At 43.4% G+C, this 14,769-nt stretch overlaps 1 protein-coding gene across 1 annotated transcript in view; it reads left to right on the top strand.

The window, feature by feature from the left end:
* Positions 1–425: 425 nt before the first annotated feature.
* The window catches only part of MCM10 (minichromosome maintenance 10 replication initiation factor), a gene marked incomplete at both ends in the record, with an annotated part of 30,382 nt that continues 16,038 nt past the window's right edge, over positions 426–14,769 (top strand). The window contains 8 exons of the mRNA XM_080717216.1: positions 426–432; positions 1,855–2,238; positions 3,626–3,730; positions 3,869–4,009; positions 6,506–6,680; positions 8,836–9,001; positions 11,834–12,001; positions 13,675–13,791. Of these exons, the coding sequence (XP_080573342.1) occupies positions 426–432; positions 1,855–2,238; positions 3,626–3,730; positions 3,869–4,009; positions 6,506–6,680; positions 8,836–9,001; positions 11,834–12,001; positions 13,675–13,791 (1,263 nt within the window). The remainder of the gene's footprint in view (positions 433–1,854; positions 2,239–3,625; positions 3,731–3,868; positions 4,010–6,505; positions 6,681–8,835; positions 9,002–11,833; positions 12,002–13,674; positions 13,792–14,769) is intronic.

The following is a 14,769-nucleotide window of genomic DNA, read 5'->3' as shown; positions in this document are numbered from 1 at the left end:
CTACTATGGGTAAGGTAGAAGCCTTGATATCAACGAAATAATAGCCCTAGTATTTAGATGGGTCTCAATAGTTTTTGTTCACATTTGTCTTATCTGTGTCATATAGTGTTATACAAGATACTCTGCGCTTCCGCTGAGTGTAACCGTACCATGCAGTGAATGAGGCCTGCTTACAGACTAGGAGGGAAGCAGTCTTTGCCATGGGGAAGAGAGGAATGAGAAATGGTCAGATTCTAGGTAGTTCTAGGTTAGAGCCCATAGGATGTGTTGGATTCTAGAGTTGTTGAATATGCAGAGAGAGGGATCCAGAGTGGCTTTTCTTATGTTGATTTGATTTCACACAGCCCAGAGTCTGGGATTCTGCATCGCTCACCCCCTGAGCGGCGCCTCCTCCTTCAGAGTGCCTGGTCACAGCTCTTGACAGCATGGATGGTAAGGCCTGGCTATTTTCCTATCTCTTTGTTTCCTGAGAAACCACCCTTTCGTCCATGGATTTGTTGTTCATTTTACTTGCAAAATAGTAAAATGCTCCCCCACCACTCTGTGTTTCAAAAGCTCTCCCTTCAGTCATCAAATGCTTTTTGTTTTCATCAGGTGAGATTCTTCTCCCTGACAGTGCACTTAAAATGTGCCAAGCATTGCTCTAAGATCTGTACATTTATTAACTGGATTAATCCTCACAGCAGCCTTGTAGACAGGAGTCAGGGATGTTCGGTAACTTATCACAGGTTAAACCATCAGAGGAAGGATTTGAGCCGGCCGGTCTGCCTGCAGAGCTCACACTGATGTGGAAGCCTGTTGATCCTGAAAAGGCTGTCACCTGCTCAGACTCCAACCATTATTTTTATTTTTCTGAGCTGGGAATTGAACCCAGGGGTATTCTATCTCTGAGCTACACCCCCAGCCCTATTTAACTTTTATTTTGAAATAGGGTTTCACTACATTGCTGAGGCTGGCCTTAAATCCCGTTTTAGCCTCCCAAGTATCAGGATTACAAGTGTGCTCATCTCACCCAGCGTGTGTGTGTGTGTGTGTGTGTGTGTGTGTGTGTGTGTGTGTGTGTGTGTGTGTTGGTCCTGGGGGTAGAACCCAGAGGCTTTCTACTTCCGGGCTATACTCCCAGACCTATTTTATATTTTATTTGGAAACAGAGACTCACTAAGTTGCTGAGAGCCTCACTAAGTAGCTGAGGCTGGCTTTGATCCTCCTGTCTCAGCCTCCCAAGTGCTGGGATTATAAGCGTGCGCCATCACGCCCGGCGCCCAGCCATTTTTCTATATTTAAAAAATCCAAACAATTAAAAAGTAGAGGATATACAAAGCTAAGGCCTAGATCTATGTTTAATGCTTTTCATCTGTTCCCTTACTGGTTGAATTGCATTGAAGTTGGCATGCAAGAAGTTGTCTCGTTATTTAGAGGAAAAAAAGACCTAGCCTGGCCAGGTGTGGTGGCACACACTGTAACCTCAGTACTGGGAGGCAGAGATAGGAGGATTGTAGGTTCAAAGCCAGGCTCAGCTACTTAGCGAGGCCCTCAACAACCCAGAGAGACCCGATTTCCAAATTAGAAACTAGAAAATGGGGCTGGTGGTGTAACTCAGAGGTAGAATGCCCCTGGATTCGATCCCCAGTAAAACACACACACCTGCCCCAGTACCTGGGCCACTTTAGAGACGGAGGAAATATTGACCCCCCCCCCAATCCCAAAGCCCTCTAAGAAGCACCTGGGGGCCAGGAAAGAACAATAATATGCCAGGCAAAAGGATAAATTGTGGAGGACATCACTAAGTAGCTGAGGCTGCAGATTGACTTTAATTGCCATGCGTTGGCTGTGTTAACTGCTTGCCGTCAGCAGTCTTTCTCAGTAGTTTTGACTTCTTTCCTTTTCTTCCTCTAGTGGAGGAAGATGATTTGTCTCTGCTGACAGCTCTGCTGGAGGAGAATGAGTCGGCCGTGGCCTGTAATTCAGAAGAGGGTAACTCCTTGCCCCAGGACGATGGCCAACCTGATGAATTTGACGAGCTTTTTGATGCTGATGGTGATGGTGAATCTTACACAGAAGAGGCTGCTGATGGAGAAGCGGGGAAGATGGAAGAGCAGAAGGAAAATCTGGCCACTCTCTTTGGAGATACAGGGGACCTAACAGATGAGGAAGAAGTTCCCGCATTGCAACAAACTGAAAACAAGGGTCTCCCTGCCCCCGCGCCGGGTCAAGGGAAAACCAACCAGGAGTTACAAGGTGCCGAACCACACAGTTCTTTATGGCAGGCTAGACTCTGAGACCACAGACCTGGCGGTTTCATCAGAATAGCCTCTGACTCAAGGCGGGAGGTTAATGGTTTTGTAAAAAGAATTAAAATCAAGTTGGTGGATGAGACACCTAAGGTCAGCTTTTCAGTAGCCATGGGTTACTGTCCATCAGGCGTAATTGAACCTCCACAGGAAGGCTCTAACACTCTTCAGACGTCTGACAGAATAAACGTACTTTAGGGTTTATGCGCGCGTGGATCCAGGGACACAGCTACAAAGGGGCCGCACGTTCTGTTTGCGCAGGACCGACCCCAGAGAGAGGCTTTGCAGCTTGTCCTTGCTCCTGGCATCTGCTTTACATATTTTCTTCTTCTTTTTTGTTTTGTTTTGTTTTGCTACTGGGCCAATCTAACTCCAAACTGTACCCCCAGCCCTTTTTATTATTTTGAAATAGACATGATGTTGCTAGGTTGTTGAGGCTGGCCCTGAACCTGCAATTCTGTCTCAGCCTCCCAAATATTGAGGTTACAGGCAGGTGCTTCTCGCTTAGGTTGGCTCTTTCTTCTTTATTTTCCCCCTCTTTTTGGTACTGGGGACTGAACTTAGGGGTGTTCTATCTCTGAGTTACATCCCCATCCCTTTTTTATTTAATTATTTATTTATTATTTATTTTTGCGGGTCTGGGGATGGAACCCAGGGGCATTCAACCTCTGAGGTACAGCCCCTGCCCTATTTTTATTCTTTATTTTGAAACAGGGTCTGAGTTGCAGAGGGCCTCACTAAGTAGCTGAACCGCTGATCCTCCATCTCAGGCTCCCGAACGCTAGGATTACATGCATGCACCACCACACCTGGCTTAATTTTTTTTTTTTTTTTAAACAGAGTCTTGCTAGGTTACTGAGAGTCTTGCTACATTGCTAAGGCTGTTCTCAAACCTGCTAGTTGAGGTATTAGACTTTTTTTTTTTTTTTTTGGTCTTTTTTTGCAGTACTGGGAATGGACCCTAGGGGGCATTCAGCTTCCAAGCTATGCTCCCAGACCTATTTTTTTATTCTTTATTTTGAAATAGGGTCTCACTAAGTTCCAGGAGGCCTCACTAAGTAGTTGAGGCTGGCTGTGAACCCGTGATCCTCCTGTCTGAGCCTCCCAAGTACTAGGATTACAAGTGTGCACCACCATGCTCTTGATTACTTGAAATAACCAGTTTGTTTCTCTGAGGGACCCCTTTGAGATGTAAAAATTAGGCATAATTTAGGAATGTAATTGTGAGTCTCAAGGATTTTTGGGTGGGGACAGATAAAAATCCTGCCACCATTTTTGTCATAGATAACTTTTGTTCCACCTTGTTCTTAAGTAAAAACGGTTTTCCTTCCTAGATGAATTAAGGAAGTTGCAAGAACAAATGAAGTCCTTACAAGAACAGCTAAAAGTAGCATCCCTCAAGCAGCCTGAAAACCCAGCGCTTCCACAGAAATCCCCCGGTGACAAGACTCAATCTGGTAATATGCACTTTTGTTACTAAGAAAGTATAATATCACTCTTTGAATCTAAACCCTGGCAAAACAGCCTTTGAACCACTTCCTAAATGAGCTTTGCTAATTTCTTACATTTTTAATCAGAAGGTAAGTCTCCACGGCCCCCTCTTAATGAGAAGAAAGTTCAGAGAATTCAGGAGTCGCCGTGCTTTTCTGCAGAGCTTGATGCCCCTGCTCTTCCAAGACCCAAGCGGATGGCTCGGACTCCAAAGACTTCTCCTACAGGTATGGTACTCAAGGCCTCTGCTCTGTTTAAATAGATTTGACACTGTTGTGTGTGTGTGGTTTATCTTATTGCCCCATTGAGGAAAATTAATTTTGGGGAAATTAGGTCCATATGATTTATTTGGAGCTCTTTCTGTACACCTCAGAGTACTTAGAAAATCCTTAGGTACACGGTAGATAGTTACTAAATATTTAACAGGTTGATTATTTTTTAGCCTGTAGTCTTACAGTTTCCTGTGGACTGCTCTAAGTGTTACCACTGGATTGAGCTCTCCTGCTAGAAATTTGGAGTTTAAATTTTCAAGTTTGTAAGATTATCTGGGTGCAGTGGCAATCACATAATCTCAGTACTCTGGTGGCTGAGACAAGAGGTTTACAGGTGTGAGGCCAGCCTTCACAACTTAGCAAGACCCTGTTTGAAAATAAAGAATAAGAAGTGGTAGGGAGTAGCTCAGAGGTAGAATGCCCCCTGGGTTCAATCCCCACTACCAAAAAATAAATGAAAGCTTGTGAGGTTAAGGCAATACTCCCTTATAAGGTGGTAAAGCTTTATTTGAAGCTAGGTTGTATTAAGCCAGCATGTCCATCCTTTAGAACAGTATTCTTTGCCAGGAATATAGAATGATAATCTAATAAATCATGTACACATATATATGCACATAAAACAAAATATGAAAAGGGCTTAAAAAGCCTAGATTGGTTTTGCTGTATTGCCTCAGTTTGCCAAGGCGATTATTCTAAGACAGAATGGTCTAGAGATGACAGATGAGACGAAGCAGCATGAATCACATTCATTCACAAAACTTTCAAACAGCTTTGAGCCAGGCGTGGTGGTGCACGCCTATATCCCTGTACTGGGGAGGCTGAGACAGGAGGATTGCAGTTTTGAAGACAGTCTCAGCAAGCAGTGAGGCTCAGCTCTCCTCGAATTATTTGTTCCTGAAGGAGACTTTCACTCCTGTGTGGAATCTAGGTGGGACTTAGGTATGGTGAATACTCAGTAAGTGTCCTTGCATGGAGTAACTGTTTTGGCCAGGTGTGGTGGTTTGTAATCCCAGCCCTTGGGAGGCAGAGACAGGAGGATCTCATAGGTTCGAAACCAGCCTCAGCTACTTAGGCTCTCAGCAACTTAGTGAGACCCTGTTTTCAAATAAAACTTATAAAAATAGGGCTGGGGGTGTAGCCCAGAGGTAGAAAGCCCCTGGGTTCCACCACCACCACCCCCCCCCCCAGTAACACTAAAAAAGAAGAAGAAAGAGCCGGGCGTGGTGGCGCACGCTTGTAATCCCAGCATTCGGGAGGCTGAGACCTGGAGGATCGCGGTTCGCGGACAGCCTCAGCCACTTAGTGAGGTCCTCTGCAACTCAGTAAGACCCGGTTTCAAATTAAAGAATAAGGCCGGGCGTGGTGGCGCATGCTTGTAATCCCCCGTGCTTTGGGAGGCAGAGACAGGAGGATCGCTCAGGTTCAAAGTCAGCCTTGCTGGCTTAAGAGACCCTGTTTCCAAATAAAAAATAATAATAATAATAAATAGGTCTGGGAGTGTAGACCGGAGGTAGAAGGGTTTCCAGAAACCCCAGTACCACCAAAAAAATAGAGAAAGAATAAAAAATAGGGCAAGGGGTGTAGCTCGGAGGTAGAATGCCCCTGGGTCCCATCCTCAGACCCACAAAAAAATAAATAAATAAAAGAAAAGAAGAATTGTACTGTTTCACATACTAGTCACATGTATCTATTTAAATTTAAGTTAGACACTTATTTCATTAGAAGCACTAGTCAGTTTTGAGTGTGCATTTGTGTGGTGCTGGGGATTGAACCCCGGAGCAGTCTACCTCTGAGCTATACCCCAGCCCTATTTTATTTTTTATTTGGAAACCGGGTCTTGCTGAGTTGCTGAGGCTGGCTTTGAACCTGAAACGCTCCATCTCAGCCTCCCAAATACTGGAGTTACAGGATTGCACCATCACACCCAGCTCCAATAGTCACTTTTTTGTTTTGTTTTGTTTTGTTTTGTTTTGTTTTGTTTTGTTTTGTTTTACTGGGGTTCATGGAAACCCTTCTACCTCCAGGCTACACTCCCAGACCTATTTTATACTTTTTTTTAAATTTGGAAACAGGTACTCTTAAGCCAACACGGCTGGCTTCGAACCTGCGCAATCCTCCTGTCTCTGCCTCCCAAGCGCAGGGATTACAAGCGTGCGCCACCACGCCCAGCCAATAGTCACATTTTAAGTGATCAATGGCTACATGTAACTGGTGGCTACCATCATATTGAACACCACTAATATAAAACATTGCCATCATTGCATTAAGGTCGATTGGACTGCCCTGCAGAGGTTCTGAGGGTAGATCAGCAGTGGTCTTGTGGGTGGGCTGCCTTTGTTTTCTCAAGAGTTGATTATTTCATGAGTTCATTAAAAAGCAATTACATGAAAACAAATTTTATTTTAATCATCATGGTTTACTGTTAACTTATTCCTTATATTTATTTCTTAGGGCCCAAGAGCTCACTTTCAAGGATGGCAAGCGTACCTTCCCAACCACTTCAAACTATTCCTGGGAACAAACCCGGTGGGATGACTAGAGACCGGAGCCTGGGGGCCCCAGGCAGCTCTGGGGCGGCAGCAGCCCAGCAGGTCTCCACAGAAGTCTTCTCAGGCCTGCGCCTCCGGTGAGTGCCTGTTCCCTTACTGTGTGTGTGGAGGGGGTACTGGGGATGGAAGCCAGGAACATTCTACCTCTGATCTATACCCCCGCCCTATTTTATTTTTTATTTTGAAACGAGGCCTCACTAAGTTGCAGAGGGCCTCAGTAGTAAGTTGCTGAGGCTAGCTGCAAACCTGCAATCCTGTCTCAGTCTCCCAAATCTTGGGATTACAAGTATGCACCACCACACCCAGCTCTCTTACCCGCTTTATCAGCACCACTAGATGGACCTTCCTCAAAATAGCATGTTTGCACAACAGACTCATAAAACACCAACAGCTCTCGCACTTGGTAAAACTTAGCAGTAAGACTAACAGCGCTGGGTTTGACTCGGTATGGTTGCACGTGGAATGCTTAAGGAAGACGTATTCTTTATATAATGAATGGAGAATATTTATCTGTAAAAAGGAGATGGAAAAATATATTAGAAAATTGACAGAAACAGTGATAGACTTAAAATATTTTTTCTATCTTTATATAGGTATGATTTAGTCTTTATTTTTGACAGTACTGGGGATCTCAGACTTCAGTATTGTCTTCTGTTGGATGAATACACAGTATGGTCAAAAACATGTTTATTTTCTACTAGGGAAGAATAATTTGAAAATACACTAGTTTTTGAGCAGTGATTAAGAAACAATATATTAATGAAAGCTAGACTCAAAGCCTTTATGTGAAAATATTGGCTTAAAACATCTGACTAGAAATAGTAGAACCACCTCTCAGCTAAGCACGGTGGCGCACGCTTATAATCCCAATTACAGGCGAGACCCTGTTGCAAAGAAAAAAAAACAGCCGGGTGTGGTGGCGCACGCTTGTAATCCCCGCGCTTGGGAAGCAGAGACAGGAGGATCGCGCTGGTTCGAAGCCAGCTGGCTTAAGAGACCCTGTTTCCAAATAAAAAAATATAAAAAATAGCTCTGGGAGTGTAGCCCAGAGGTAGAAGGGTTTCCAGGAACCCAAGTACCACAAAAAAAAAAAAAGAAAGAAAAGAAAAAGAAAGAAAAGATTGTGGGTATGGCTCAGAAATAGAAAGCTCTTGCATTCAAGGGGTGGAAGTGGGTAGAAGAACCTGCGAAAATCTTGCAGAACTCATGAACTTTGTTTCTGTGTCTCTGTCTCTGTCTCTCTCTCCTAGGGATGGGACCCAGGGCATTTTCCCTCTGAGCTACACCCCCTGCCTTATTTTTTATTCTTTATTTTGAAACAGGGTCTCACTGAGTTGCAAAGGGCCTCACTAAGTAGCTGAGGCTGTCTGCAAACCGCAGTCCTCCTGTCTCAGTGTCTCATTAAGTTGCTGAGGCTGGCAGTGAACCTGCAATCCTTCTGTCTTAAATACCTTATTTATAATTTTTAATTCATTGTTTAGTAATAAAATTTAAAAGATTATTTTAATTAGAATATTATATGTTATACTCTTAAGAGTTTAAAGAATTTGTGGTCTTGCCGGGCGTGGTGGCGCACGCTTGTAATCCCCACGCTTGGGAGGCGGAGACAGGAGGATCGCGCAGGTTCGAAGCCAGCTGTGCTGGCGTAAGAGACCCTGTTTCAAAAATATAAAATAGGTCTGGGAGTGTAGCCCGGAGGAAGAAGGGCTTCCAGGAACCCCAGTACCACCAAAAAAAAAAAAAAAAAAAAAGAATTTGTGGTCATATATTCTGTGTAAACCTCAGGTTCATAATCATAGAAAAGCAAGACCTCACTTTAAAAATTGATTGATTTTGCTGTGCGTGGTGGCGCACGCTTGTAATCTCTGCGCTTGGGAGGCTGAGACAGGAGGATCGCACAGGTTCGAAGCCAGCCTCAGCTACTTAGTGAGGCTCTCAGCAACTTAGTGAGACCCTGTTTCCAAATAAAGTATAAATAGGTCTGGGAGTATAGCCCAGAGGTAGAAAGCCTCTGAGTTCCGCTCCCAGTACCACCAAATAAGTAAATAAAAATAAAATTAACTAATTTTTTATTGAACTGCTGTAAAAAAGTCTGCCTTTTCTATACTACATCACTAACCCCCTGAGGTACTATAGAGGTCTCTGCCCATTCCTCCTCCCCTTCCTACCTGGTGAGCTGCTGGGTAACTTCATCAAGAGTAATAATCTATTAATCGCTGCTGCCTGTCCCAGGCGACCTCGAGTGTCCTCCACAGAAATGAACAAGAAAATGACAGGCCGGAGACTGATCCGACTGTCTCAGATCAAGGAAAAGGTGGCGACTGAGAAGCTGGAAGAAATCGACTGGGTGACATTCGGGGTTATATTGAAGAAGGTCACTCCGCAGAGCGCTAACAGCGTAAGCCATTCTCGTGAGCTCTTAGCTGCTTCCGGCTAGCGCACAGTGGGGCTCGCACCCTTAGAGCCTTCTCTGTCGGTACCTCATATTGCCACCCCATCTTGGGTCAGTATTTAAGGGAATATATGTCAAGAATGATCTACTTAAAGAGCTGGTTGTGCGGTTTCTTGGGCTCTTCATTGTCCAAATCATTTCCCTTACCTTGGAGGTGGACTGGGGATAAAACCCGGGGCATTCTACCTCTGAGCTGTATCTCCAGCTCTATTTTATATTATTGTTACCTTTTTTTTTTTTTTTTAGTTTAAAACAGGCTCTCACTAAGTTCCTGAGGCTGACCTCAAACCTGTGATCCTTCTATCTCAGCCTCCCGAGTACAGGGATTTCAGGCATGCACCCTCACGCCTGGCTCCCTGATTGCATTGCACACGTGATTGTCCATGTGACATTAGTCCTACTTGTGGAGGACAGGGATGGACAATCAGGCTGAGATCCTTTGGTGATCCCTATCGATCACAGAAGTGCTGAAGTCACTGCCGAGCACCAGCATAAGCATATTTAATTTGATGGGTATTCCAAAAGATCTGCCACATTCAAAATCGCAGTTGACTGAAGCATCGTGCAGAAATGATTCTGCAGGCAGAAAACCTGGGGTCTACGCGTTGTTCTCACTTTAAGTAGTGGTAGGGCTTCAAGTGACCCTTAATCTCTCTTTAAAGACCTCCATGTCCTTATCTACAAAATAAGGGAACTGGCTTTGATTCTACTGAAAATCCCTCCCAGTTATAAAATACTATAATTAATCGTGTGTGTGTGTGTGTGTGTTTTATACTGAGGATTGGACCCAGGACTGTTCTACCTCTGAGCTTTTTAAAAGCTTTTTGTTTTGAAACAGGGTCTTGCTGTGCTGCTCAGCTCCCTGCGTTGCTGAGGCTGTCCTCAGACCTGTGTTTCCCCTGTCTCGGTTTCCCAAGTACGAGGACTACAGCCCTGTACCACCACGTCCACCCGATCGTGCTCAATATTGATGTTCTTTTCTAATTTAGATCTTTGTGAACCTTAGATTTTTCATAAAATCTCACACCAGGATTCAGTTTAAGGTCACTTGGCCCTGTTAGTAATATTAAGATAAATATGAACAAGTCTGAGCCGGGCGTGGTGGCGCACGCTTGTAATCCCCGCGCTTGGGAGGCTGAGACAGGAGGATCACACGGGTTCGAAGCCAGCCTCAGCTACTTAGTGAGGCTCTCAGCAACTTAGTGAGACCCTGTTTTCAAATAAAGTATAAATAGGTCTGGGAGTATAGCCCGGAGGTAGAAAGCCTCTGGGTTCCACCCCCAGTACCACCAAAAAAATATGAACAAGTCTGGTTTTCCTTTGATTAAATTTCTAATTGCTTCTGGCAGAAATGATATTGAAATAACAGGTGTGAGATTTGATCTGAACTCTTTTAAGAAAGGCATTGGGCAGATTCATGGAAAAACATTTGTAGCATTCATAACCGAGGCACTAGCTCACCGTAAGCTACAAGATACATCTGAGTGTCCCTGTTGAAATAACTTGGTTCAATTTTTTTTTTTTTTTTTTTTTTTGTAGTACTGGGGATTGAACTCAGGGTCACTGTACCTCTGAGCTACACCCCAGCCCTATTTTTTTAGTCTTTTTATTTTTTGAAACGGTCTCACTGAGTTGCAAAGGGCCTCGCTAAGAATGTGAGGCTGTCTATGAAATACAATCCTCCAGTCTCAGCCTCCCAAATGCTAGGATTACAAGCGTGTGTCACCACGCCTGGCTCAATATTAATGTTTACTCTGTCGAATGGAGGTTGTTCGTATTATAAGCAGTCAGCATTTTGTGTTATATTTCTTCAAAATATTTAATGATACCTCTGAAATTTATTTATAAACAGCCTGTTTAACCCATTAAATCCCAAGTTTTTCAATTCTGCATATATTTCAGTGACGTTGACATGAGTGCATTAAAGTAGGTTGGAAATCATAACCTAGAGCTTATGATGTAATTTATTAATATTAATGACATTAATATTAGCACTAGTCATTCACTTATACTTTTTTCAAAAAAATAGAACTCTAAAAACATATTTAGAGCCAGGTATGTCGGCATACACCTATAATTTCAGCACTTGGGAGTCAGACAGGATGATCACAGGTTTGAAGACAATCTCAGCAAATAATAAGACTCATCAACCTAATGAGACCTTGTTTCAAAATAAAAATAAAAAATAGGGCTAGGGGTGTACCTAGGAGGTAGAATGCCCCCTGGATTCAATCCCCAGTAAAACACACTATAGCTTCTTCCTGACCTTTCTAAGGAGGTACGGTGGAGATTAAACCATCCTGTCCCACGGACTACTTAGATGATAGACCCTCTACTAGAAGTCTGCTCCTGGCTTGCCTTGCTTCATCTTCATCTCTAAAATGAGAAGGGCAAGCTGGGCATGGTAGCACACGCTTGTCATCCCAGTACTTGGGAGACTGAGACAGGAGGATCACAGATTTGATCACTCAGCAAGCAGTGAAACCCATCAACCCAGTGAGACCTTATTTCAGAATAAAAATAAAATAGGGCTGAGGGTAGAGCTTGGAGGTAGAATGCCCCTGGGTTTAATCCCCGGTACCAAAAAGAAAAAATGAGAAGGGCAATATAAAACAAAGGCCTAGAGAAAGGATTAATTTATAATTAGCAGACATTCTGGTAACTGTATTTTTAGAGTGGATGGCATTTGTATATTTTTCTACAATAAAACACTTGAACCATAAGTGGAGACAGTGTAACCCTTAGTTCAAACTTATTAAGAATCAATATCTATTCCAGGGGAAAACATTTAGCATCTGGCGACTGAATGATCTTCGTGACCTCACGCGGTGTGTGTCCTTGTTCTTGTTTGGAGAAGTTCACAAAGAACTCTGGAAGACAGAGCAAGGCACCGTTGTAGGGCTACTAAATGCTAACCCCATGAAGCCCAAGGATGGCTCGGAGGAGGTAAGAATTTGTCCGGGATTTGGTTGATTGTCTTTACAGGTGAGCTGAGTCTTATAAAATAATTCGTATTACTTTACCTCCAGAAAATAAGTCATGTTTTTATATTATGTCTTCATCTACCAATATTCTGAATTTCCACCTGCTCCACAGTATTTTGTAATAACTTCTGCTACATCTTCTCGTTAGTTCCAACGTTACTGGAACTAACGTTTTCTCAAAGTTACTGGAATTTAAGTAAGTTTTCATGGTGGTCTCAAGAATGCAATGCTTATATAGTTGAGAATTTTGCTCCATTAATTACTATAGCTATAGCTGCAGTTTAAAATTAAAATGCATTTTCATCTTCTCAAGCAGTGTTAGAGTTATGGTACCACCACAGCTTCTCTAAGAAACTGCAAACCTAGACCCGTGCTAAGAGAAGCAGGCAGCTTCTCTACACTGACACCATAAGACGCTTTGATTTCATGTAGTCAGATTAATATTTTTCAGAAGTAAGAAAAAGGGTTATTTCATTCCTTGTTTTTCCCAAACAACAAATCTTTATTTCCTAGGAATATGAAACTATTTTCTGTTAGGCTACGACTAACAGAAAAACTTCACTATAGTTTCTTTTTAACGATGAGCATTGGGCTCTGTTTGGCATATATAATAATAATTTCAAACATGGCCTCTCTGCCTTTCCCTCTTGGTTACGAGTTGGTTGTGATGCTCTAGCCATCACTGCAAAGCAGACGCCGTGCACTGGTGTCGGTCCCCGGAGAGGAACATTGTGCCAGCTAATCTCAGGGGAGGACTCTAAACACCTTTTTAAATTTCCGTTGACTTCTAGCTTTACACCAACTCAGCTGCCAGGTTTGAGTCTGCTGAGACAGAATACAGAGGAGCCAGGCAAGATAACTTTTTTACTCGCAGTTAGGCTTCAGGGGCAACAGAGGTGCAGCAGTGATGGTGGGCTGTTCTCCCAAGGCTCAGCAGAACTGCCCAGGTGTATGAGTCTCCTCTGCCATCATAGCTGACGTTCCCAAAAGCACTCTGCTCTAAACCTCGTAAGCAAGTACCTAATGGCCTCGCTGAGTCGTCCTGGGCAGGATGTCCTGTTCTCGGAGGGATAAGGGCAAAACCAGGGCTGTTCAAAGCAGTTCCCCTTTATCTCAGGATATTGTATTCTTAATGAACTCTGCCTGAAAATTGCAAGCAAGAAGAGGGAGGGCAGGATTGGGTAAAATCATTTGGGGACTAGTCCTTTAAGAATCCAAATCGGAAGTGAGGAGTGACTCACACACACTCATCCCCTTTTATGGTAAAAGCAAAAGCTTCCTTACCAACCCCTACTTAAGTGTCATTGGCTAGAACGGCGTCTTCTGACCATCGCTCCCTGTACAGAATGCTGGGGAAGCAGGAAGTGGGATCCATTACCTGAGGCTGAGCCCTTGGCCAGCCCAGATAGAAATCAGGATTCTAAGAGCCAAGAGAGAAAAAGGCTGGTTACTGGGAAGGGAGCTGAATGGTCTTCTGCCTTCTCACCTTCTGAATCTGTTTTCTAGAGCACTGGCTTCAAGTTCCATTGGCTCAGTAAAGCCTTCTTAGATCAGCACCAGCCATCCTTTACCCACTCTTGTTTATAAAATAAAAATTTCTTCGTTTTTGATTCTTGCCCACCTCTCTTCCTACAGGTGTGTTTATCTATTGACCACCCTCAAAAGGTCTTGATTATGGGTGAAGCTCTTGACCTGGGAACCTGTAAAGCCAAGAAGAAAAATGGAGAGCCATGCACACAGACTGTTAACTTGGTTAGTTTCGAGCTTGTTAGGATGGTTTCTGCTAAGGGGAAAAATTAGGAATAGCCTCTGGGTGCTTTAGCTGTGATGACCAAATCGGAACTGAGTTTCCTACTTAACAGGAAGTGTCAAAATGTGAAAATGAATATATGGTTAATAATTATCAGTTTAGAAGGCTAAGGGCAAGGAGATTTTAACCTTTTAGGAAAGTGATCATTTATCACTAGCTGAATAGAGGTATATAAGAAAGAGAGTTGTAGTTTGTTCTCAATTCCTTGTAGTTCCAGAGGTCCAACACAACGATGAAATACACTGAAAACCTTATTTTATCCTATATTCTTTGTGTGGGTGCTGGGGGTTGAACCCAAGGGCATTCTACCTCGCTCTAGGTTGCCCAGGCTGGCCTGCAACTTTCCATCTTCCTGCCTTAACTTCCTGAGTAGCTAAGATACAAATGTGTGCTGCCACAGTAAAGTGTAGTCCAGTATTGTTTAATTGTACAACTACCAGCTCTCTAGTTCAAAACTTTTTATCACTCCATAAAAGCACTCCATACAAATAAGTAATCTTTCCCCATTTCCTGCTTCCTCCATCCCCCGGCAGTTCCAACCTGCTTTCTGTTTATAGATTTGCCTCTTCAGGATCTAGTCTATAAAAATAACCATACAAAGCTGAGAGTGGTGGTGCATGCCTATAATACCAGTGCTTGAGAGGCTGAGACAGGAGGATCGCAGGTGCAAGACCAGCCTCAGCAACTTAGTGAGACCTTGTTTCAAAGTAAAAAATAAAAAGGGCTGGATATATAGTTAGAAAGTAGAATGCCCCTGCACTCAATCCCCAGTACCAAAAAAAAAAGAAATACAGTATGTGGCCTTTTGTGTCTGGTTTTTTCAAGGTTCATTCTAGGAGCTGGGTTTTTTTTTTGTTTTTTCCCAACATAGAATGTGGGCCAAAGGGGATGAATTCCATCACTTTTTCTTGCACCAGACA

The sequence above is a fragment of the Muscardinus avellanarius genome, assembly GCF_963383645.1.
Source record: "Muscardinus avellanarius genome assembly, chromosome: 20".
NCBI lineage: Eukaryota > Metazoa > Chordata > Mammalia > Rodentia > Gliridae > Muscardinus > Muscardinus avellanarius.
Note: the sequence above shows the minus strand (reverse complement) of the source record. Positions and strands in the feature narration are given on the sequence as shown.